The 25770-nt window shown below is 43.0% G+C and overlaps 1 protein-coding gene across 1 annotated transcript in view; it reads left to right on the top strand.

Annotated features, from left to right (window-relative positions):
- The window catches only part of st6galnac3 (ST6 (alpha-N-acetyl-neuraminyl-2,3-beta-galactosyl-1,3)-N-acetylgalactosaminide alpha-2,6-sialyltransferase 3), a 42572-nt gene extending 18141 nt beyond the window's left edge, over positions 1–24431 (top strand). Inside the window, exons 2-3 of the mRNA XM_034104739.2 lie at positions 17658–17765; positions 22399–24431. Of these exons, the coding sequence (XP_033960630.1) occupies positions 17658–17765; positions 22399–22588 (298 nt within the window). The 3' untranslated portion in view covers positions 22589–24431. The remainder of the gene's footprint in view (positions 1–17657; positions 17766–22398) is intronic.
- Positions 24432–25770: the final 1339 nt, after the last annotated feature.

The raw sequence follows: 25770 nt of genomic DNA, 5'->3' as shown, positions 1-25770 counted from the left end.
ACACACACACACACACACACACACACACACACACACACACACACACACACACACACACACACACACACACACACACACACACACACACCACACACACACACACACACAAGATAAAGGTTAAACTGTTCCCCTAAATTTCCTTGCAAATATCTGCAAAACTTCATGATACAAAAGCCTCATTTGTGTGTCTATAGCTACATAGCACATGTCACTTTTTTTACCAAGCTGAACTAAGATGGTAAACATGTTGAACTGCTTAACATCAGCTTTCTAGCATTGTCTTGTGAGCTTGTTAGCATGCCTTAGCATCTAGCTCATTTCTCTTCCTGAGCACAGGCTTACAGAGCCACCAGCATCGCTGTTGAATCTTTGTTAACATTTTTATTTGATCCAATTGTCAAGTTTGTGCAGTGTGTGGGTGTTCCTCTAGCCCGAAAGAACATGAAACCTTTTTTTAAATCATTAATTTGGGTTTGACTAGAGCGATTAAATGTCCCATGTTGATCTGAAAGAGAAGGCTTCTCCAAGACAAAGAGAGAATTTAGGGCAGGCACTGAATACTGAAAATCACAGAGAACTGGCACAAAACATGAGATATTGATAACTAAAAATACTGAAATCAGTCGATCCCAAGGAGGAATACGCTGTTCCAGTCATTGTACATCGCTGAGGATTAACACGTCAGCGAAGTGCCCTGAAAGGTAACAGAAAATGCTTAGTGTGTGTCACTCGTTGATTCACTGCTGAGCTCTGGTTGACTAATCTGGCTTTGTCTTTAAGGGAAAAGGTTTTATAATCAGAAATATCTGCCCAGTTGTCTCAGACGAATTTCCTTTGAAGATGTTGCTGTCGTGAGACCGAGAAAGAATATCTGTCGGCGGTAATTATGTGAACAACTATCAAGGCAGGCTGCTTTTGAGTTTGACTCGCTTTTGAGGCATGCGAGTGCAATCAGTTGAACTCAATTAAAAGAATAAATGGAAACGTTTTTTACAACCACACACATTATTTCTCTCCTGATAATAAAAAGTTATCTTCCTCTCCTAAAGGGGCGATAGAAAATAGGCAAAGATGTTCAAAGAAATTCGCACTTGTGATCTTTTCCTCAGAGGTAACGGCACCTGGCACCGTCAGGATAAGCACAGCGTTAATTATGATTTATCATTAAAGCTTTGTAGCACTGTGATTCATCTAACACTGAATGCTTGATTTATGAGCCATAACAATGCAATCTGAGAGGCAGGTAAGTCATCATCACGGTTTTACTTTTGCCCCGGGATGTAAAGGAAGAAACATTGATTGTAAAACATCCGTAGGCCGGAGAAAGCCTCAGACTCTCTGGGGTTCTGCGAAATTAATGAGAGAAAACTGCTGGGGTGGTGGTGGGCAGGAAAGCATCAGACGGCTTCTTCTGCACTGACAGAATTATTAAAGTCCTGGTTGGCGGGCGGAGACGAGGAGATCAGTGGAAACCCCTCGCTGCGCCGTGAGCTCCACACATGTCAGGAAGAGGGGAAGACTCCCAGCGAGGAGGCAGAAAGTGTGAGAGTGTGTGTGTGTGGTTTTATTGGACGGTCATTTGTGTACTTTTTTATTGTAAAAGCGACAGGGGACACATGTTGTTAGCATGATGGATGTTCTCCACGTGCTGAGAGTCAGTAAACACAGCAGTCTGGATCATGTGAGCAGCACAGACACTCCACAGGGGGTTGACATGAAGACATATGCTCTCCACCTTCTCCCTCCCCCTGGTTTACAGAGAAGACATGACTATCTCACTCTATCACTGAACAAGGGAAGGAAATTAGCACCTGCCAAACCAGGGCACAATTAGGCTGTGGCAGATTCTAGGTCACCTTCCCTTACGGTAGAAAGGTTTCATCACCGAAAAATGATGTTTTCAAATACCTTTAATTTAGTCAGGGGTTAAGGTCACACGATGTAATTGTGGCGGTTCACCTGTAGGCTCGGAGTCTACCTTGCCTCAGGGTGGGAAAGTGGGAAAGCGAAACATTTTATATTTTCACCCACAGTCTGTTCAACAAGAGCTGGGAAAGAGTGGGTTATTCTCGTGAGTTGACCACAGCTATCACTTCAGTTTGATCAAACTCTTCCAGGTGACTGCCATGGATCCATCGTTGCAACGTAGGGAGGCTGTGGCACAGTGGACCAGGTTCAAACCCCACTGCAGTCAGCATGTCGTTGTGTCCCTGGGCGAGACACTTCACCCCACATTGCTCCACAGTATTGAGTATGTAAGTCGCTTTGGATAAAAGCGTCTAACAAGTGACACGTAATGTAATGTAATGTAATGCAACAGTTGCGCTAAAAGCTCGGCTAAAGAACCAAACAACATACATTATTAAACTTATTCCTGGCTTCAGGATCAGTTTATATGTTGGTGTTTTGAAAACGCCCTTGATCGATGCCTGCAGGCGTTCCTATCAGAAACATCAGAGACACTTTCAGAAGAAGGAAAACTTCCCACAGTCTGGATTTTGGCCAAACTTAACTCCTAGTGAATCTGCCAATGTTCACTTCTGCTGAGTTTCCTCCGGTTAATGAAGCACATTGTACTGTACCACCCCCAATTTGAGCTGATATTGCAGAAGTATTTCATCCTTAAATATATGTCAAGTGTTAAATACTTTCTCATTAAATCTGATTTAATGACATTTACCCGACCCAAACAGGCAGACATTGTACTCCACAAGCTAAATGAGATCTCGCATTAGAAAAGGCTGAGTGATGGTGACAGTGTGGATTAATGAATGTATCATCAGCAGCAGGCGTGCTTTAGGAAAAGGTTAAGAATACATTGGTGTTGTTTTTTAACATTCTATAATGGGTTTAGTTCTTATCCTCTTAGTTCCAGCTCCACTGAAATAGAGTATAATTGCACTCTGAAACCTCTCTATGTCCATAATTAGCTATTCAGTGAGTACTTCACTTTGTAATGTATGTGCAAAATGTCACAGCAAGTCACGGCTGTTTGCTGGGATATCAGCGTCCACACAGCGAGTGCACAGCCTGTCTGTCCTTTTTACCAGCCCTCCGTCCTCCGTCTTCTCCCGGCGCTCATATTGACATCTGCTTTAGGAGGCCATTAACTCTGGGAAGAGTGGGAGTCAGGGAACTGAGGGGTGATCAGAGTGGGAGGAGAGGAAGCAGATGAGAGTTGAAACGGTCAGAGAGAGAAATTGTGGCCAGAGGAGATAAAAACAGAGATCGAGTGGGAACAGGAAATGGTGAGAAAAGATAATCGTAAAAGGAGAAAATGTAATAACAGCTTGTAAATATTGAACCGGAGACTAAGAGATCCACAAGGGGCTAAAATCCAATATCATCAGGGCCTGAAGGACTACAGTAAAACACTAATATCAGAGAAATAAATTGTTGTAAAAAGAAGGAGAAAGCAATTGGACAAACTGTCTCTTGGGTTTTTATTTTAAGACGATATAAGATGATCTGAGAGTAAAGGGACTGTTTCAGTTTTGAATTAAAACATTTCCCATAAACTAATCATAGAAATGCGTGTTTTACTTTCATATTCTTCTGGGCAATGACACATCTTCAACAGAAATTAAAAGCAGCAGGTCCTCCAGGCACGATCGGTCACAATAATTACAAATACATCTCGGCCATCTTTGCAGGAAGCGTTATCTTTTCTCACTGAAGATACTAAGAAGAGAAGAAATGTGACTTGCCTACAGATATCACAAGATGTATCACTACAGCATGCACATTAACATCCATGCACTATTTACGAGGGACACCAAAACACTTATTTTTGTAGATTTTAAGAGGATATTGAATCCAGCAAGACAGCAAACATACTGTGGTACAAATACCATGTGGTCAATCTTGAAATATAATTTGTTGTAATAGTTGGGAATGAAGTGTCTCCTTGGTAACGGGTGTCTTTGCCCTCTCTGATTTCATTACTTTAATGACTCACCCTTGTGTTGATTAGTACGTGTGTTGCACCTGTCTGTACTTCTATAAATAGCTTGTGTTGTTCAGGTGCTGAGTCACTGACTTTGAGAATATGTCTTTGGATGAAAAACTCCTTAATTTGTAGAAAAACAAGTTTATTCTTGGTCCAACTGAACTACTAGTGGAGTTAGAAAGTCTGACGTGATCAACCTTTCTGTTTAGTACTTCAGTTTACATTCAAACCAGTGTGTTTTTTGATGAAGAATCAAAATGGATGTTTACTCAACACGATCTGGGGAAGAAAATTCAATATTTTGACTAAATTAATCAAACCATCTTAAAAGCGTCTTTCTGTCCCGACATCATCCAAAACTAAAGATAGTGCTCCGCTCACCCTCTTTTTTTTCAGGTCAAACGATCAACTAGGGCTGCTCAATTAATCGTATTTGAATCGCAATTACGATGTTGGCTTGCAACGATTACGAAAACAACGTAATCGAAATAAAACGAAAAAAAAAAAAAAAAACACTGTTAAAAACACACTGTTCACATTTCATTTTTCAATAAATGGATGTTTTCAAAAGTACCCGTACTTTCCGGACTATAAAGCGCACCTGCATATAAGCCGCAGCAGCTAAATTGTCCGTCTGTCTCTCGGTTCCACATTTACTTTGGCACACAACCTGTCTCACTCTTTTCCGGCCTCCAGCTGTTCCTGCTGGAGCCCGCCCTAAAGGTGGCGGGCGCGGACCGGTCATAGAGCCCATAGTTTTTAAAGGTGGTTAATTTTACCTGTAAAATCCTAAGATTTAGGAGGTTCCCTAGTGGCCGTTAGCTGTACCAACAAAATGGGGGAAAAAGTTGCGGCTTATAGTCCAAAAAGTACGGTACATGGATAATCGTTTTTATAATCGTGATATCAATTATTGACCCAAATAATCGAGATTATGATTTTTGCCATAATCGAGCAGCCCTGCTCTCCCTGGTTATTATTAGCTCTGCATACTGGTACCAAAGTAAACACAAATAGACGTGATGAAAGCTAATAGTCTACTTCATAGTGGCAGTCTGTGGAGGTCAACCCCGATGCCTCATCTTGCCCCCCGGCAGAATTAAGAAACTCCTCAGCGAGCAGCCAGCGCTGCATTGCTCATTCCCATCATTAAAATAAACTGCAGTGCTCAGTGGTGCGTGTGAACAGAAGCATGTTACACAAAAAGCCCTGTTTTCACCCCCGCGGCTAAACTCTGGATTTTGTCGCTGTGCTGTTCCTCAGAGGCTCCTCGGCTGCTTCAGAGACGCAGTTGTTTTTCCTCCACACTGAACTCGCCCATGGGCAAACTCCACGACTTGTCTGGCGGCCTGTTGTCGTATGAAGTAATCAATTAATAACGAACATCAGGCCACATCCTGCCGGGGGGGGGGGGTTGCTGTTCCTGCCTCTGAAGGTTGGATCCTCATTTTCAGATCTGCTGAAGAAACCCTTCCTTTGAGTGTTTACCTGCAATCTTAGATACTTGTGAAACCCAATAATATGCAACTCAAGCTCGAGTAGCAATTTCTTTGAAACAAAGAACATCAAGGCTGTGTTTGAAAATCTCACACGAACACACAACAAACCACTTCCAGTAACGTCGGGATTATTTTTTTCCAAAGGTAACTGTTTAACCGTCTGCTTCACAGTCCGCCACTGCACAGTCAAAAGAGCAGCAATGCATTATGGGGCCCTCTAAGTATGTCCAGTAAACTCACATCTCTGACTCAGAAATGTCTGCTAATCTAGTTTACATCTTTTATTTACAGAAAATCCACAAAATATGCAATTTTTAAAAGAACAACAGACACACATTTTAAAGGTCACCTATTATACTGTTTTTCATCATTTTAATATTGGTCTCATTTATTACAGAACATGTCTCTGAAGTGTTTGGCTCCAAACACTAAACAGATCATTGCAGCATTACCCATAATCCCCTCTGTTTCAGCCTGATTCAAAAGTGCTGATTCTCTGTCTGTTACTTCAGATGAAACAAGGAGCCCCTCCCCACTCCCCTCTGAGAGATTTGGTTACAAAGAACTCAACGGTGCTCTAGGAGGAGATTCAGGTGATATGGGGGGGGGGGGGGGGGGGGGGGGGGAGGGGTTACCTTGGTTGCTGATTGGCTAATGATTACAAAAGACAAAAAACATTGTGACATCACAAAGTGGCCAAAATCTGATCAACTCATTTTCAGACAGGTTTTTATAGAAATGGATCAAAAGAGAGAGAATCTTTGTTCCTGAAACTTTCAGAGTCTCTTTCCACAGAGGGGACACATGGTGATATAAAAGAGACATGAAGAAGAGGGGACACATGTTGATGTAGAAGAGACGTGAAGAAGAGGGGACACATGTTGATGTAGAAGAGACATGAAGAAGAGGGGACACATGGTGATGTAGAAGAGATATGAAGAAGAGGGGACACATGTTGATGTAGAAGAGACGTGAAGAAGAGGGGACACATGTTGATGTAGAAGAGACGTGAAGAAGAGGGGACACGTGTTGATGTAGAAGAGACATGAAGAAGAGGGGACACATGGTGATGTAGAAGAGACATGAAGAAGAGGGGACACATGCTGATGTAGAGAAGACATGAAGAAGAGGGGACACATATTGATGTAGAGAAGACATGAAGAAGAGGGGACACATGTTGATGTAGAAGAGACATGAAGAAGAGGGGACACATGCTGATGTAGAGAAGACATGAAGAAGAGGGGACACATGTTGATGTAGAAGAGACATGAAGAAGAGGGGACACATGTTGATGTAGAAGAGACGTGAAGAGAGGGGGCACATGTTGATGTAGAAGAGACATGAAGAAGAGGGGACACATGTTGATGTAGAAGAGACATGAAGAAGAGGGGACACATGGTGATGTAGAAGAGACATGAAGAAGAGGGGACACATGTTGATGTAGAAGAGACGTGAAGAAGAGGGGGCACATGTTGATGTAGACAGAAGAAGAGGGGCACATGTTGATGTAGAAGAGACATGAAGAAGAGGGGACACATGCTGATGTAGAGAAGACATGAAGAAGAGGGGACACATGTTGATGTAGAAGAGACATGAAGAAGAGGGGACACATGTTGATGTAGAAGAGACATGAAGAAGAGGGGACACATGTTGATGTAGAAGAGACATGAAGAAGAGGGGACACATGTTGATGTAGAAAAGACATGAAGAAGAGGGGACACATGTTGATGTAGAAGAGACATGAAGAAGAGGGGACACATGTTGATGTAGAAGAGACATGAAGAAGAGGGGACACATGTTGATGTAGAAGAGACATGAAGAAGAGAGGACACATGTTGATGTAGAAGAGACATGAAGAAGAGGGGACACATGTTGATGTAGAAAAGACATGAAGAAGAGGATTTTGCATAAAAGGTGACCTTTAAGTAAAATGTGAGTTTGAAAGTATGCGGTTGTAAACAGCCTGAGAGAGAAATAGATGTTTGAGACGACTCCCAGCGTCCTTCTCCAGGAGAGGAATAAAACCTGGTCGGTCTGGAGATGCTCCGTACAGATTGTGTGTGAGATGACCTGATAAAGGACGGATGTACGAGGGCCTCTCTCTCTACGTCAAAGCTCAAACCGAGCCGATAGAAAAGAACAGAAGGTCCTGCTCTTTAGCACGGTGGTATTATTACGACCTTTTGCACATGGTACTCTCAGTGCTCTGTATTACAAAGGCTTTGCAGTCGCATCAAAACAGATTCATCATCGTGCCGATCCACAGAACAAAGGGTCAAAAAGCCAAAAGCTGATTAAAATGTGTCTAAAACTGGTTAACAAAGTATATTGTTTTGTTTTTCGTAAGATACATACAGCCATAGAGCTTTTAAATGATGTTTGAATGTGAATCAGATTTTCTAAATGTATTTCAGTCTGCAGAATCTCAAAAATGCTAAAAGAGGAATATAATTTAAATTAGGTTTATGAGAAACAATGTAAAATCCATCGTACGCTGCCATTTTGAACCTATTGTGTCTTCACAGACTCCATTGTTAGATAAAGGTTAAATAACTATTCAATAGTGTATTTACTAAAGATAGCTAAAAGGCTGGAGACAAACACCTTTCCTGGGTCTGTCCTAAAGTCAAATGTGTCTTAGTACGGACATGCAAAGGGTAAAGAAGCAAATGAGCGTATTTCCTACATTATCTAACTGTTCCTCTGATTTCATTGTAATGATTTATCTCCCGCCAAAAGTGTCTACCGTACTTTTCGGACTATAAAGCGCACCTGCATATAAGCCGCAGCAGCTAAATTGTCCGTCTGTCTCGCTCTCGTTCTGTCTCTCGGTTCCACCTTTACTTTGGCGCGCGACCTGCGCGGCCTCCAGCTTTTCCTGCTGGATCCCGCCCCTTAAAGGTGGCGGGCGCGGACCAGTCATAGAGCCCATAGAGTTAAAGGTGGTTAATTTTACCTGTAAAATCCATAGATTTAGGAGGTTCCCTAGTGGCCGTTAGCTGTACCAACAAAATGGGGAAAAAAGTTGCGGTTTATAGTCCGAAAAGTACGGTAGTTTAGTTTGTAATTGTTTAAATCAACACTGAAGATGAGCTGTCTGAGAGCAGATGCTGCTGCAAACACATCACGTGTCTAATTATGTGGATATTTCCATTGCTCTCACATTTTCACTAAATTAACTTATATCTGACATGTAGCCAATAATCAATGTTTTAAACTGATAACCGTTCAGAGTGAGGATCAACTTCAGGTTGAGATACATTCCCCCAAGTTTTTGACAGGTGTCGTATCCTATTTGTGCAGCTGCATAAAGCACGTATCCTCACTTTGGCTCTCCTGCTGCGAATGTCAAGTGCGAGTTATTGAACGGAGTTGGAGGTAGAGGAGCCTCGCGCTGATCCCTTAGCCTCTGGCGCTCGGCAGGTAAAGCACAACAGGCTCCAGCTCAGGCAGACTCTGGGATTATTTACTTAAACCCTGCACAGAGTGTCCGACTTCATTTCTCAAACACCCTTCGTTTCCCAGCGCCGATAGCGTCCTCGCATGTCAGTCCCAATCACCCCTGAGTCAGGTTTGTGTTAGAAAGAGAGAGAAATAAGGTGTTTCTCCTTTTTGTTCGTGCCCAACACAATTTATTATGTTCCATTTTTCTAAAAAGCCGCACTGAGACTCGGTAGGAAGCCAGGCAGAGTCGAGACCAGACTTCATGACACCTTTTGTTTGCTGCCTTTGAGTAGAGATGCTGTGTGTTTTTGCTTTTTGCTTTAACAAAACAAGCAAATTACATTCTCTGTGTCCTCCAGCTCTGGGTGTTATTTGCCGCCTGCCAAAACCGCTTCACGCCGAGCCTTATCTCTCCTTTAAATTGGCCGCACAATAACAGCATCCTCTCTGCAAAGTTGTGCCATTATGATTGTCGGCAGAAGACCTTGAATTCTATCCGTGGTTCTCTCTGTGTCTACTCTTACACACATCTGCTTTGAAATGTTAATTATCAGGTCAGCAGATCCCTCTCCCGTATGTATTCTAGCATGCTTTCTTTTTGGTTGCTTTAGGACATTCAGCTCTCGACTAAGGATGTGTGTGTGTGAGTGTGAAAGTATGCATGTGTGTACTGCCAGAGTGGCAAATGGATAATGAATAATGCAGCGTAATGGTGATGTGTTGACAGCTCTGACGGCTGAGAGCTGCCGCGCTGTGTATCACTGATAATGCACCATTTCCCTTCTGTGCTCCTCCACTCCCTTATTACGACAAATTACATGTCTGTGTAATTTCACCTCCCAACAGCCCCGGTGTCAGCGTGTGTGAGAAAGTTTGTTGGGCTGCTAAAACTTTAAACTTAAATCGATGGTGCACTTGGGGCCATACATCCACATTAAGGATGTTTCAGACGGTTTAGTTTACTTAAGTTTGCTGATTGGTTGTTGCAAAAACATTTATAACTGGCTTTGCTGTGCTTGTGAAGAATACTTTGAGTTAACCTCATGTCCTATTATCTCGTACTCCACCAGTCATGGCTGTAGCTGCTACTAAGGATTCAGAGATGGTGTCCTCAATGTTTTTATATGGAAAGATCTTAAAAAATACCCCATTGTCCTTTTTTAAGTTGAACCTCTCCTCTAGTGTTTTGTAGGTTTTTGTGCATGTAAATGTTCTGGTACAGAAGTGCTGCGAGCTAAATGCTAATGTCAGAATGCTAATTTGTTTCCGATGGCAGACATATAAACAACTTAACGGTGCTGAGCATATGTGACGCTTTAATATCTCATAAATAACATGTTCACTAACGTTGTTGACTTATGACCCCAGACAGCTTGAGTTCACCCAAAGCTAGCAGCAGTCCAGCAGGCGGTGTCACAAAAAAGCAACATATGGCCCAACTCCGAACAAATATGCAAATGTGTGCATGAAAGTAATTAAGATAAGAAAGCAATTCATCACATATTTGACTTTAAAATCACATTTGTTAACCTCAAGGTGTCGCTAGAGGAAAAGTCAGGGGATATGTAGGATGTAGCCTCGAGGCTCCATGAGCATCAACATATTATGGCAATCCATCCAAGGTTGTATTTCAAGACACTTCTATTGCTATAGGGGAAACAGCATAGCTTCAAATGCTAATTAATTAGATACATTTGATTCGTTTTTGTTATTGAGTCGGGATTGTCTGCATTGAATGGGCGGGGGGGGATTGTCGATGTTTTCTAAAACTGTTTCTACGGCCCTGTAGCCAAACAACGATCCAACCAGGAGCTCATGGAACCTTTTCAGTTTCTGTAGTATCCACACTGTCAGCTAGGTCCTGAGCATACATCCTTTAGCTCCACAGGGGTGCGTCGTGACACGTTTGACTTTCTAATCAGCGGGTTCATTTGCAGCGAGGAGAAGAAAAGCACAGCTGAACTGACAACGACAAGAGCACCACCCACAGAAACTCAAACTTTATTAACTTGAGCACCGAGGACACCGATGTCAAGAGTCTCATTGACATTATTTGACTGATCTCTAAAGAGTGCAGGGCAAAAACAACACAGTCATTATTACTGAGCACCGAAGAGAGGAGACTTACTTCATGAGAGTATGTTCATCATCAGGAAGTTCACAGGTCCCACCCCCACCACAGATCTGTCCCTAAGGACCGAGTGCCGTCTGATGACCAGGAGACATGTGGAATATGCGCTCTGTAATTTGACCTCCTTGAATGTATTATCGTTTTTATTATTAAGCGTGTGTTTGTATAATCTGTTGCAGCAAATGTATTTACTGTAAGGACGTCACTGCATCCAAAGAATGCCCTTGTTGTTAATGAAGCGTCTAGACCGGGGTGTACACACTTTTTCCCTGAGGGCCACATACAGAAAAATATACGAAGGGCTTTGCCGCTCACTAGAGTTGAGGTATATATGCCTTATCGGTTATAAGTTCGCAAAATCAATCAAATAAATGATGCTTGATACTTGAAGATGCTTTAAGAAACACAAACAGCCTGCATCACAACTCACCACAGGGTTTCATTGATTTTGTTCGCAGCTCATTCTTTAAACAGAAGCTTCAGATTGCCTTTATGAAGGGTGAACATTTTTTCAACTTGAATTGACTGAATCTATTTGAAAAGTGGGCTTTTAAGACATGAATACTGTGTTACATATTTTTGTGTTACATATATATTTACATGTCACTTGTTAGACGCTTTTATCCAAAGCGACTCATATACTCAATACTGTGGAGAATCCCACAGGAGCAATTTGGGGTGAAGTGTCTTGCCCAGGGACACAACGACATGCTGACTGCAGTGGGGTTTGAACCTGTGACCCCCTGATCCGAACACCAACGCACAACCCACTGCACCACACGCCTCCCTATATATTTAAGAAGTACAATATATGACAAGCACAAGTTTCATTGTGGGCCCTATTTCATTATACTTTTTGAATTAGCTGAGGGCAGTTTCAAAATGTGCTGTGGGCCGCATTTGGCCCCCGGGCCGTAGTTTGGACACCCCTGGTTCAGACTATGGTCTTCCTATAATAAAGCCAAAAATGTTTGTTTGTTATTAGGTTTTTAAATACATTTTTATTGTTTTTTCTCTGACTTGGTTTTTAACAATATTAAGACCATATTTGAATCATCCCATAATATTGCAAAAATGTGTTTTTATAATCCATACATTAATAAAAGCATATATTGGGAAAGGGAATACATATATCTTAAATAGGTCATGGTCACTCACAGCTCTGTACTGCAAATATGTGTTTAAAAAAAATATCCCCATCCAATTTCATCATCGAACTCCACCATCTGCTCTCCTGCTTTAACAAGGTCTTTAGCCGTAATGGCTCATAATCATACATTATTATTCCTTATGCGATTTGGAAAACTAGCCAAAACAGTTGGCTTTGAAAAGAGGCAAGAAAAGTCTCCATGTGGGAGCTGAGGGACAGACGTGAAGTGAAATGTCTCCCAATGTTTTGAAGGATAGTCGTCATTGGACTTTAAGACGTGAACTGTTTTGGAAATGAACCTGGAGTTATCAATCAGACCTGCTTCCACCGTGTGCCATCTGCTCTCACAGGAGAGAAAGGAGATTTACACTTCATTATTTCTTATTTACAACAATGTTTAACACACAACCGGAATGGAAATGACAAATTACATATTTTTAATGGGATGTTTGAAAGCTGTTGAAAGCTTTCTGCAGGTTTTTAATCAATGATACTGTCCCAATCTTTCGCTTGAGCCTTGAATACTTTTGGACCATAACAAGGTTTGGCAAATGGAAATCTGCAGCCTGTTAACAGGGAAATGGTTGATGACAATGGTGCTTCAGTCGATCCGCTGCAGTCTAAAGCATCCTCAGGATTCCTTTTTCCAGTTGACTAATTATCAAGATATGAGGGCAAGAACACATTTTCCTGCTGCACCAAATATTGCTTCATTTAAAAGACCCTCCCCTAATCTTTGCTTTTGAGCCATGCTAGCAGCAAGGCTTTATGATGGATATGTTCCAACACATATTGGATGGATTTCTGTTGAATTTAGTACAAACCTTCATCTTCCCTTTAGGATGATTTGAAATAACATGTGTTTTTTCTCTGACTATTAATTGTGTCATCAGCCTCAGCTGTACATATTAGTGCTAACCAACTAATTGTATCACGCTAACAGACTAAACTAAGATGGTGACCATGCTAACATAACTGTCTGCTTAACCATCAACATTTTCATTTAGCTCTTAAGGCCCGGACACACCAAGCCGATTCTGACCGCCGATGGGCGTCAAGCCGACGATGGGCGTCCTGTCGCCCTACTCAGATTGGTGTGTCCCGCACTATGGTCCCGCACCGTGCCGACACCTTTTCGGGCAGTCGGCCAAAGGCTGTCGGCAAAATAAATCACTCGATTGGCTGTTCAGCTTAGCGAATCATTGCATGAGAAGCGAAACGGAAGTGAGGGACCCAAACAAACGATTAAGAAGGCAAATGTGAGATATCATTTAACTCCAGCTCTCGACACAGGTTCGGGAAGCCCCGTGAGCTTCTCGTTGTAGAGTGAAAATGGAACGCAACACGCTATTTGTTGTTTGTTTATATCACGCAGTCGGTTCTTCTTCTCTCGGTTATCACGCAGTCCGTCTTCCTGGTAGGTACCATATCTGCTCAGGGTCATATCCGTCGCTTACCAATGACGTCACGCACCCAATGACGTCACGCGTTGTGAATTGGCTCTACGGTAAATTTACCCAGGGGTGCTCGGGGGCGGGGATCATTATATTACATTATATTACATTGCATTTAGCTGACGCTTTTATCCAAAGCGACTTACAATAAGTGCAATTCGACCAACAAGATACAAACTGTGGACAAAAGTGCCCGAGATCGGCCTCTTAATTTACCCAGAGGCCTAGTGCTTGGCTTTGGGCATGAAAATTCAGGAAACTCCCCTGAGTATTTTATTAAATATCTGAACTTTGGAGAGGAGTTGGGGGACACACAAAACATCAAATCACATCTACAGATCAAGACGAAGCGAATGGAAATAGCGAATAGTACTCCCATACTCCTAGCATGTGTACATGTTTGTGAAAAACGTGTGCAAAGTGTCCGAAAACGGAGCAGTGGCTGTGATGCTAGCTTTGCGGCTAGCGGTTAGTTGTTATTTTTTATGTTTGAATGTTAAAAAAGAACAATCGACAGTGTAAACATAATTATGTAAATAACCCAATGCGTGTTCTGTGAAACGGAAAAGGATTTTACATTGTTTTCGTTGCAGTGTCTTAAATGTCATTTAAGTTAACTTCCTGTTTGAAGTTGTTGCTATGGAAACAACATGACGGAGCAAAAAGTAATATCTTCTACATATAATAACGGACAAAGTAAAGAATGAAGTGTAGGCTATGTTAAATGTTCGGAATTTGACCGTGTATGATGGCCCTCTTGAGTTACATCTCACAGAGCTGCTGTCATGGCTGACGACTTTATCTTTTGTTTTCCTGTGCGATTCTGATATATTTACAGCCGAAAAGTATTTGTTTGTTTTTTGGTTGAACTGGTCACAGCGTGTAGACACATGCACGCAGGGTTGCCGGGAAACAAGGAGACATTATTCCATTTTGAATGGATCAGATGCCCAAATGATGTTGGGAAACAGTTGGAGTTTGAGTTGAGAGCTGTCCGTGAGCTTCAGCAGGGAACGTCCCGCTGCTTCTTAGAGATGGGCGAGTCATGATTCATCCGGATCATTAACCCGGATCCTAGTAATGAGCCGGTCGTGACGAGTCTCCCTCTCGATTAACCCGAGTCCTTTGAGTCTACACCTGATGTGACGTAACAATTAAACTATAAATTGCGTCACTCTTTACTCTCTTTATAACGTGTACAATCACATTACAACGTTGTTGTATCCAGAGATCCAGCAGACTCGTCGCCATGCACGAATCAACAGCAAATTCAGCCCCTCCTCCGGCTCCCGCGAGAGTCCCGTGAGCCGTGAGTGAGCCGTGAGTCGTTGGACTCGCGGGAGCCGTGAGTGAGCCGTGAGCCGTGAGTGAGCCGTGAGTCCGCAAATCTCTGAGTCTGCTGCGACTCGTCGAGGGAGCCGTGGGACTCGCGGGAGCCGTGCGAGCCGGAGGAGGGGCTGAGTCTGCTGTAGATTCGTGCATGGGGACGAGTCTGCTGGATCTCTGGATCTGCTGCCTGCTATAAATTACGGCTCTGAGTCCTCGTAGGCTACTGGTCTCTCTCGATCATTGACCTGGATTCACGGATCCCGCGATTTTTCCGGCTCTAAATTAAGTTTCAGTGTAGACTTCTAACAAAATGGTCATGTTGTGCAACAGTCTCCTGTAATAATATCTGCATTTCCAATAAGGATCTTACTTGGAAACTCGTTTATTTTGAACATGGCACACAAAAGAAACAAATGATAGAAATTGCAAAACAGTTAGAATATATAAATGTAATTATACAATTATTATTATTATTATTATTATTATTATTAAATGAAAACACAATTGTGCAAAATTAGCTTAAGTACAGGAACATATTAAAATAACTATATACATATAATGCAAAACACTTATTTTTTAAAATGCACACACACACACACATGTTTTATTAAAGCAAAAGACACTGTGTAGCGGAGGTTAATGTAACGTTAGTTTAATATGCTGGTTAAATGCAACAACTTTTCGGTTTCACCGGTAGGATTTCTACGGTCTTGGTCATGCTGACTCATATGACTCAAATGACTCGTATGATCCGGATCTCTTCAATGATTGACTCAGAAGACTCCGAGTCCATAAAATGATCCGGATTTGCCATCTCTACTGCTTCTCTGACAGGAAGCAACATGGCAAACAGGATTAGTTGCTCCAACGTCCTCGTTATTAAAGGAAGTAAACTTGTTATGGTGCTGTTTTATCATATTTAAGTGTCAGGTATTTTCTTTTTGATATTCTTTCAAGGTGGACTGGATAAATAGAACAATTAAAAAAGGGGGAAATGCAGTACCCTTCCAATTTTATGATCATAAACTGAAATGAACCAGTTTCTGAATGATGTTATTCATTCAACTCATTCTTGTCTTTATTGTATTTTGGTACTAGTTACAGCATTTATGTAATGTATAGCTTTCTCTTCAAATCTCTTTTCATTTGACCTTTATTAGTGGATTAACCTAATACATTGTCAATTATTTTTGCTAAACCTTCTTTTAATTGTCCAGTTAAAGCATGAAATACATTATCATTTCATAAATGTATTCATCTCTCATGACTGCCATTAATTGCTGTAATTGTTCGCCTGTCAGATATCATTGAGTGGATGTTCTGTAGCCATATATATATGTATGTATATCACCTGCGGTCCTCCTATAATCTCTACGCTGTCTCCGTGTCTCATACTGTGGAGGTGCGTCCATTTCCCCCTCATCCTTATCAGTATCAAGCTGTGCACTTATCTGAGGTCTAAGGCTCCTTGTAGTCCCATGCATTGCTGAGTGGCCGCACGCGGGCCACCTGCCACGCGGGGGCTGCGGGTCGACACTGCATGACCCACTTACTCGTCTTGTTTTGACAAAACCTCGAGTGAAGCTCCATCTCAGCGGCGTGTTGTGTGTTAGAGGATGATCAAAGCGTACCTTTCTTGTGAGGTCATAACACCGCGAGTGTGCTGCTGATGAAAGGATTATGCGTGTTGTTATTGATGGGCCCACTGGGGGTCCTGCATTATTCACAGGGGACAGCGTGTCTGCAGCTGTTGTGATAAGCTGTTCAACACCCAATAAAGTGTGTTTCTTTTCTCAGCCTCTGAACCTTTCCATATATATACAGAGGTGTGGATTTGACAACATCTTTAACTATTAATGTCCACCATAATGCATGTTTAAAAAGCCTTACAGTAAGGCCTGCGTATGGTGATGCGCCTGTCCTGAGGCTGTGCTGCAGATGCATTTAGTTTTAAATGTACATATGAAATGAGCTAGGCTCTTTATACAGAACTACCTACAAAAGGAACAGCTGTTAGAATAATTGTAATTCTCACATCATCTGCTTTACAAGAGCTCAGAGGTCAGAGGTCAGAGAAACGGCAACCTGAAAACTCGTGCAAATTGAAGTGCTTTTTATGACTGAAGAATTATTCTATGCACCGGTCGATCCTCAAATGAAATACAGGGTTAAATCCCAGACTTAATGTGGCTTAAAGGGTCTTGAATGTATTGTCTTCAGTGATTGTAATGTTACGTTACATAACTTGCCTTACATTTTGAATATGTTTGTAGATAAGAACAACAGTAATTAAGGGTATAAATAGTGGATTGTCCTATGGGGAGGGGCTTAACATATATAAGCCTCTGGCCACAAGTGTTTGGAGGTTAGTCTGACTGTGGCTGTCGAGCAGAGGTACCAGTTATATGTCCTCGACCTGTACGTATATATTGAGGTTTTCTTTCTGTAGATCCTTGTTACTTTGTGTTTTTTCAGTTGTTAATAAAAGCACCTAAGGATACATTTGTTGTGACTCTAGCCATCTTATTTCATTCCTAGTTTTCTCATCAACCCTTTTTGTAACAGTGTGTTTCCTAGTATCTTGTCTTAAAATGTGCCTGTGTTGCCAGAACAAGTTCCCACTTGATCTGACAGTAAAGTGTTATGTATTGTATCGAAAGATGAATATCATAATGAATGAGGTGTCTCTGTGTGTCTGCAGGCTCCAGTCCGGCTCCTACCTCAGCACCGGCTGGTTCACGCTCATCCTCGCCATGGACATGTGCAAAGAGATCCATATCTACGGCATGATAAATGACACCTACTGCAAGTAAGACACCAACTATCCCCCTGCATTCTTAGGGGGAAAATGCACACAAAACACTAGATTCGCATTCACAGCAGCGCCGGCCAATCGCAGCCTCTCCCATAATCAAGACGTGCCCTGTTGGAATGCATTTCCAATTCCTCTCTTTGGATTTAATGTCTGAATTTCTATGCTGAAATCCATATTGGGTTCTGTGTGCCGTGAATACCATTATATATGTTCCTGCCTAGAATACCCAGCAGACTGCAGAGTCTCCGAGGCTGCAGCACCCATTTCCTCCCCTGCTCAAAGTTTTATTTCTATACATGCCAGTCTTCCTCGGTCTGACTCGTGGGTGAGTGATTGCTGTCGGACTGCGAGGCCACGGGAAGGATGACAAACAAGATGCTGTAGCTGCGGGCACGGCTGCTCGCTCTCTGGTCTGATTGACTCGCCTCCTCTCTCTCAACGTGATCTCTCTCTATCCCCCGAGTCAAACACTTCCACCTAACACGCAGTGAAAATCCTGCCTTTTATCCTCCCCATGTTCCCCGTGCGCAGCGGGAGTTGAAATATAAACAGCTCCAGACACATGGCAGAGACGAGAGATAATTCAACCAGCGCGGAGGATTTTATGATTCAGCGAGGCAGTTAAGAGGCAGCGTTGTCTCCTTTCCCATCTTTCACTTCTCTCCTTCCTTACCTGCGTGAGCCGGGAGGATGTTGGGTTTCACTGAGTTTCCGAGTGGACGATTTAGTGTCACACAAACCTCTGCTGGCAGCCGACCGCTCCGCTACAACGAGAACAAATTCAGTTTTGGTAGTGGATCAAAAGCCCAATTTATGTTGGTCAACAGTTGGAGTTTGTCTTGAGCGCTGTCCAAGGGGCTGATCCTGGAACAGTCTGAGAGCTGGAGCTTCACTGGAGAGCGACCCTGCTGCTTCTCTGACAGCAAGCAGCAGGGCTAACCTGATTAGTTACTCAAAACAACAATGTTATTAAAGGTCCCCTATTATGCTGCTTTTCATCAATATGTCACAGCTCTCAGATATATACAAAACATGTCTCTGAAGTGTTTGGCTCCAAACACCAAACAGATCATTGCAGCATTACCCATAATCCCCTCTGTTTCAGCCCTGTTTCCAAAGTGCTGATTCTCTGTCTGTTACTTCAGATGAAAGTAAGGAGCCCCTCCCCACGCCCCTCTGAGAGACATTTGGTTACAAAGAACACAACGGTGCTCTAGGAGGAGATTCAGGTGATAAGGGGGGGAGGGGGTTACCTTGCTTGCTGATTGGCTAATGGTTACTCAAGACAACACATTGTTATGACATCATAAAGTGGCCACAATCTGATCAGCTCACGTTCAGACAGGTTTTTACAGAAATGGATCAAAAAGAGAGAGAATCTTTGTTCCTGAAACTTTCAGAGTCTCTTTCCACAGAGGGGACACATGGTGATGTAGAAGAGACATGGAGAAGAGGGGACACATGTTGATGTAGAAGAGACATGAAGAAGAGGGGACACATGTTGATGTAGAAGAGACATGAATAAGAGGGGACACATGTTGATGTAGAAGAGACATGAATAAGAGGGGACACATGTTGATGTAGAAGAGACATGAAGAAGAGGGGACACATGTTGATGTAGAAGAGACATGAAGAAGTGGATTTTGCATGATAGGTGACCTTTAAAGCCCCTGTCACACTGTCCCAAAGTTGACACCCGATGGACACACGAATATGGAATTGTGAATTTCGCACGAAGATGGCCCCGAACCACACACGAAGGCAACATTTACATTACATTTGAGACATACAACTGCAATGAAAGTACCAAAAACAATTATGTTACAGTACTATGATACTGTACTGATATCTTCAGACTTTGTTCTTTACTTTATCCGTCTTTTTATGTAGAAAATATTACGTTTTCTCCGTAATGTTGTTTCCATAGCAACAACAACTTCCTGTCAACTGCCCTTCAAAATAATATATTATATCCTTTTTAGTTTCACAGAACACAAATTGGGTTATTTACATAATATATTTACATGATTTTGTTGTGCAATAAAACAACCCGATGGACACACGATAAAGGAAATGTTCAAATTCGGCTGTGATCGTAGCAACATCGGGCCATTCTTGAGGGCATCTTAAGCCATCGTATGACCGCCGGTGGAGTTTCTCAGGCTCCGGCAGCAACTTCGTGAGCGGAGGCAAAATCTTTGGCATGCCAAAAAATTGCCGAAGGACCTTGCGAAGGTTCATTTTCGTGTTTAATTCGTGTGTCAATGTTGCCCTTCGTAAGGCCATCGTGAGGGCATCTTGTTATCATCGGTGCCATCGGGCATTCGCCCCGATCAGAGTGAGGGCGAATGCCCGATGGCACCGATGATAACACGAAGATGACACGATTCGACAAGATGCCCTCACGAAGTTGCTGCCGGAGCCTGAGAAACTCCACCGGCGGTCATACGAAGGTTTAGATGCCCTCACGAATGGCCCGATGTTGCTACGATCACAGCCGAATTTGAACATTTCCTTTATCGTGTGTCCATCGGGTGTCAATTTCGGGACAGTGTGACAGGGGATTAAAGGAAGCGTGCTTGTTATGGTTTCAGTCAGCGAAGCAGTTAAGGGGCCTCTCTCTTCTCTCCTTCCTTACCTGCGTGAGCCGGGAGGATGTTGGGTTTCACTGAGTTTCCGAGTGGACGATTTAGTGTCACACAAACCTCTGCTGGCAGCCGACCGCTCCGCTACGCCAGCAAGAAGAAGTGAAGTTTTGTGTGCAGCGGTAGATAATGGAGCCTCAACAGGTGCTGCGGAGAGGGTGGAATTGAATGTATTTGTTAATGCCGGTGCGCTCCAGCGTGTGACACAGAGGCAGTGATTGGGTTGTGTCTCACTGAGAGCTGGCACACCGCCATGGCTCTGTGGATGTGGAGCCACTGGAGATGGCTCTTTCTCTTCTGTCCGTGTTCATTCCCCTCATGAAAGTGTTACACACCATTTTCTCATAAAGCCATCACTCACTATTAGCAACCGACTGCAGGCTGCACAGTATTGATTCCTCCTTTGCTCTAATGGGTTGAAGATGCAAACTGTAAACAATCTCTGCTCAGAATTGCTCCACTTCCCTCCTCAACATTACTCCGTTTCTTTGGGAGGTTTTTAGATTGACTGCGGCTCAGAGTAGGAGGAATGTTTTCATGATATCTTAGAAATAACAAGAGTAGTTATTGAGTAACAGGAGCTGCTGTTGTTTTTGTTTTAATGAGGGGAATCTGTGGAGTGGAGGCTTTCGCCCGAGGCTGCATCACTTCAAGCCGCTGACTGCTGAAAAAACTTAATTTAACTCATTTGTTATTTCAGTTTTAAATGCTGTTTCTGGAGCTCGTCCTGGAAATGCATTCCAGCTGCATTTTGTGTATACAGTATATATTATTTATCAATATACACACAAATGGAAATTCAGACAACTTGAAAAACAGAACAATTTGAACCCGATATATTACCATCATATCAAAAATACATGAAAAAACACTATTATTTCTTGTTTGACTAGGATGAGGAGTCGATTAATTTCAGTATCACACATGAAAAAACCATATACAAATTATAATAATAGGTGTTCTTCACATGCGTAGGACACAAATCTTCAGTTTAGTCTGCAGCCTGCTTGGAGCAATAGAGTTGAATACATATCATTGTATAACGATAAGACGATACGATGCTCTTGAGGGTTAATAACACAATGATATAACTGCATCCGGACCCTACTTTTAACCTTCGTTGCGTTGTGACGCTCAGCTCTGATTAAATGTGATCGATTGGTCAATCACCTTCAGAGCTCAATCTGTCGCATCTCATCTCAACATCCATTCACCGGCAGGACGTCAAACATCACCGCACACATGAAACACATGCCTCTCCTTTGTGATGCAGCACTGCTTGTTTATTTGGTTACAAGTCTGACATTTGCAGAAGGGCTCTTTATTTCAGGGAGTGTCCGATATTCAACTCTCCCAAAGCTACATGGCCAACATGCAGCATTCAAATTCCTATGAAATCAAAAAATCACATGTTTAGCAGTATATGGCCCCATAAATGACAACTTATGGTATTATAATGGTATTATATAAGTGTATACTTTCCCTGAGAACGATTACAAATGCTAGTGACACTCGTTTTTGCAATTAAATGTTTTTATTATATCAAAAAGACGAGTCTCACCTTCACTGACAGATCAGGATCAATCTTCTTCATTGTCTTCTGCTTCCACTTCATCCCTGTGCAATCGTTCTGTGACATCTTCTAGCGTAGGCGAGGGTGAAAGCAACAGAAACCGATCTAGTAGGTACCGTCAATCTGTAATCTCCCAGCGGGTCGTGACACGTCTTGAAAGCAACAAAATGTCCAAAGAAGATAATATGTTAAATCAAAATGCACTCAGCTGGCCGATTCATGGTAACTTCAAATACTTTCGGGGAACAAAGTCACATGCGAACATACACAGTTTATAATAGTTACAAATAAGACCTCAAATAAATACCATAATGTCCTTGTCGTTGGTTTAAAAAAAAAAAAAACATGAAACTCTTTCTCTCTTGTTCCTTCTATTTATCTAACGGTCTTCCTCTCCTCTCCCCTTCAGGACGGAGGGCTACAGAAAGGTTCCCTATCACTACTACGAGGCGGGCAGCCGGGGCGAGTGCGCGGAGTATCAGCTCCACGAGCGCGCCCCGTCCGGCGGCCATCGCTTCATCACGGAGAAATCTGTGATTGGCAAGTGGGCCAAAACTCACTCCATCAAGTTCTTTAACCCCCCGTGGACGCTGTCGTGACCCTGGCTGAACCGACAAGGACATATTACACCGTCATCGCCATTATCATCATCATCTCTGTCGTCTGGGGACCAGCTGGATCGCTACACTGACAGAAAGCCTGTTCCTTAATGTGCACAACCGTCACACATATTCCACTTCATATCCATTAGAGGAGGTTGTCCGATGGCTGCCTGTCAAGCGCTGAATGGAGAACATCCAGGAAGCGCGTTTTCTGACAGAAAGCCTTCCTGTTCAATCGATAAACATGGCCAGCAAAAACATATCTCTTGCTTCTTGAATTTGAAAGCTGCCGAGTTGTTCTGTTCACCGACCAGCCGATCCTCTCTGCTCTGTGAGTTCAGCAAAAGGACGGCCTCGAAGAATCTCTTTGAAAAGAAAAAACAACGGAGGGAAACCACAGGAAGTCCCAACTGTCCGTCAACTCTCAGTGACCTCACGGATCACATGTGTGCAGGCGCTCTACATGGCAGAGGCTGAATGAAAACCTGTTGCCATGGACGCCTATTGATCTCGCCTACTCTGTTTCCTCCTGTCAGGCTGTAATTCCTCCAGAGCACGCATCATTCAGGCCTTCGTCTCTGACTGATAATTGAGGGCATTTTTCGCCTCCAACAGCTTCAACAAACAAGGCCATTTGAAAAAGAAAACCGCCAAAAAGTCAACGGTAAAGTCATGGCTGTAAATCCGCTGCTCACCGTCATGCTTTGCTGTCTGTAAACTCGCACAACGGAAAGATGTCAGCTGTTTTTTTCTCTCTTAACGCTGTGAAACTTTGAAGAGACACGTTCCGGCTCGATCTGGATCGGCTGCTAACGTCTTCATCACCTCTCTGTAACAGTGCGCCATTGACAACGTGAGCACATAGAGCAATGTGCAATCACAAACTCACCGATGGATCATTTGGGACCCCCGCAGAGGGAGAGATTTATGTGTGCAGTGAAACCATTGGAAGTTAATTGTATTCCATTATCATGTTGTGCCTGCGATACACTCTTTGTACAGAGACGGAGGAGGAGGAGGAGGCGGCCGCTCCTCTCTCCATCGCTCATACTCTCATCTCAGCTTTGTGCCTCTTTGTGTACACGATCACTGTGTGAACACATCTGCCCGTTTGTCTTTGAAGGCAGCGGGCATGTCTCCTGGTTCAGGTCGCAACATCTGAAGGCATCAGCTTCCAGCGCAGTGAGGAATAATCAGTGAGGTGTGTAGGTCAGCTGGTATCAGTGGAGAGACTGATACCCCCCCCCCCCGACAACATTAGCCTAAGCCATTGTTACGTCCCGGCTCGTGGAAAGTAACATATCACCAGTTGTTTTTGGTAAAATAGGAAGTTGTTTTAATGAAAACTGCACTAATTTGGCAACACACAGCCAATCAAAACAAAAGGCCACAAAGGCACCGGTTTGAATAACAAACAAAAGGAACTAAAGTCGACTCTTTAAATAAGAGCTTTCACAAGTGAATACCTAAACTAAACTAAAACACATAAACAAAAGAGAACCTCACTTCTAAAATGGAAAAAGGAATAGGGCTAACGAAAATAGACCGTAACAAAACACAGCCTGTGTACAAGTTAGCCACAGTTACGTTGTACTTAAAGATAAACAGATTCATAAACATAAGCACACATATGCACCTACCTGATATATATATACTAGGAGTATACTTTTTAATACTCTTATCAACATATGAGTGGACAAATATGCTTTATGCTAATGTTTATTATCATTTGAACAATGACAAATATTCTCATAAATATTAAACAACAACCTCTGAACATTACAAATATTCGCCTCAATTCAACCTGGAACCTCTCATACAGTGTGTGTGTGTGTGTGTGTGTGTGTGTGTGTGTGTGTGTGTGTGTGTGTGTGTGTGTGTGTGTGTGTGTGTGTGTGTGTGTGTGTGTGTGTGTGTGTGTGTGTGTGTGTGTGTGTGTGTGTGTGTGTGTGTGTGTGTGTGTGTGTGTGTGTGTGTGTGTGTGTGTGTGTGTGTGTGTTGGATCGTTGGAGCTATGTGCAACTCAAGGCATATATGCTCGAACGGGAGCTGCCTGGACGCTGCAATCATGTTTCTGCAATCATGAGTGTGCTCACTTTTCCTACAATGTCCCGCTGTCTGGCTTTCTGCATCAAGTCAAGTGATCGGTGCAGTTGTGGCGAAATGTCGCTCCTCTGTTTTCATTTAAACAGCTCCGTATATCCGTTAGCGCAGCTAGCTAGCACCAGATGCTAACAACAACAATGCACTTAAGGTCTCTCGCTCGCTCGGGCCACATTACACACACCCTCCCGGTCCTCCCGATGGCCAGTCGGTGCCTGCCGGTGAGCGTGGAAGTGTGGTCTGCCACAAGCGGGCGGCAGGAGCGGGGCTGTCAGCAGATGGTATTTTAAACTCGATGCGCTCTGAAACTACGGGGCGGCCGAGGAAAAAAAATACACATGCGTTAATCGCGTTAAAATAATTAGTGGCGTTAAAAAACAATTGCGTTAACGCGTTAACTTGACAGCGCTAATATATACCCGACTTGCTCCAATCCAGATCTTCGGTCACGCCGACCGGGGGAGGGACAGAAAGCTGGCATCCAATGGCGTCTGGGCAACGGCACAGCTCATATGCCGTACATATAACACACACAGCTGCAAACACTCAGGTTAATGAGCAGATAGAAGGCGGAGGTCGTAACAGGCATCTACAACTTGTACACAACACGTATTGACGCAGGAAGCAAGCTCACAGCAGCCGCGTGTATTAATGTACCACCTGTGGACATTTATTCAAGTTTTTGCTGATGTTAAAAAGTGATATAATCGACTTCCTGTCTCTTCTTCAGACACGTGTTCTGGTGGTTTTAGATGTTCCTTCTAATCAAAATGTCTAATCATGCCAGAACAACATCAATATCGTGTATTGTTTTAACGTGAATGAGAAACAAACCAAATTGTCCTTCCTGGATCCATTTTAAGCCCAATTTTAAATCTTCACTGTTCCTCACAGCGGAAACACAACTAACACGTTTGTTGTTGTTGTTGTTGTTGTTGTTGTTGTTGTTGTTGTTAATAACATTAAAATCATGACAGACTCATCATGAGACTCTCTGGCTGTGACCGTGACTCCCCCCCCCCTTCCGAGACCGTGATTAGTGTCCCAGTCAGAGCCGCCGCCCGGAGCGACACTGG

This window comes from Pseudochaenichthys georgianus, chromosome 17 (assembly GCF_902827115.2).
Source record: "Pseudochaenichthys georgianus chromosome 17, fPseGeo1.2, whole genome shotgun sequence".
In the NCBI taxonomy this organism is placed as follows: Eukaryota; Metazoa; Chordata; class Actinopteri; order Perciformes; family Channichthyidae; genus Pseudochaenichthys; species Pseudochaenichthys georgianus.
The sequence above is the reverse complement of the archived record's forward strand: the minus strand, read 5'-3'. Positions and strand labels throughout refer to the sequence as shown.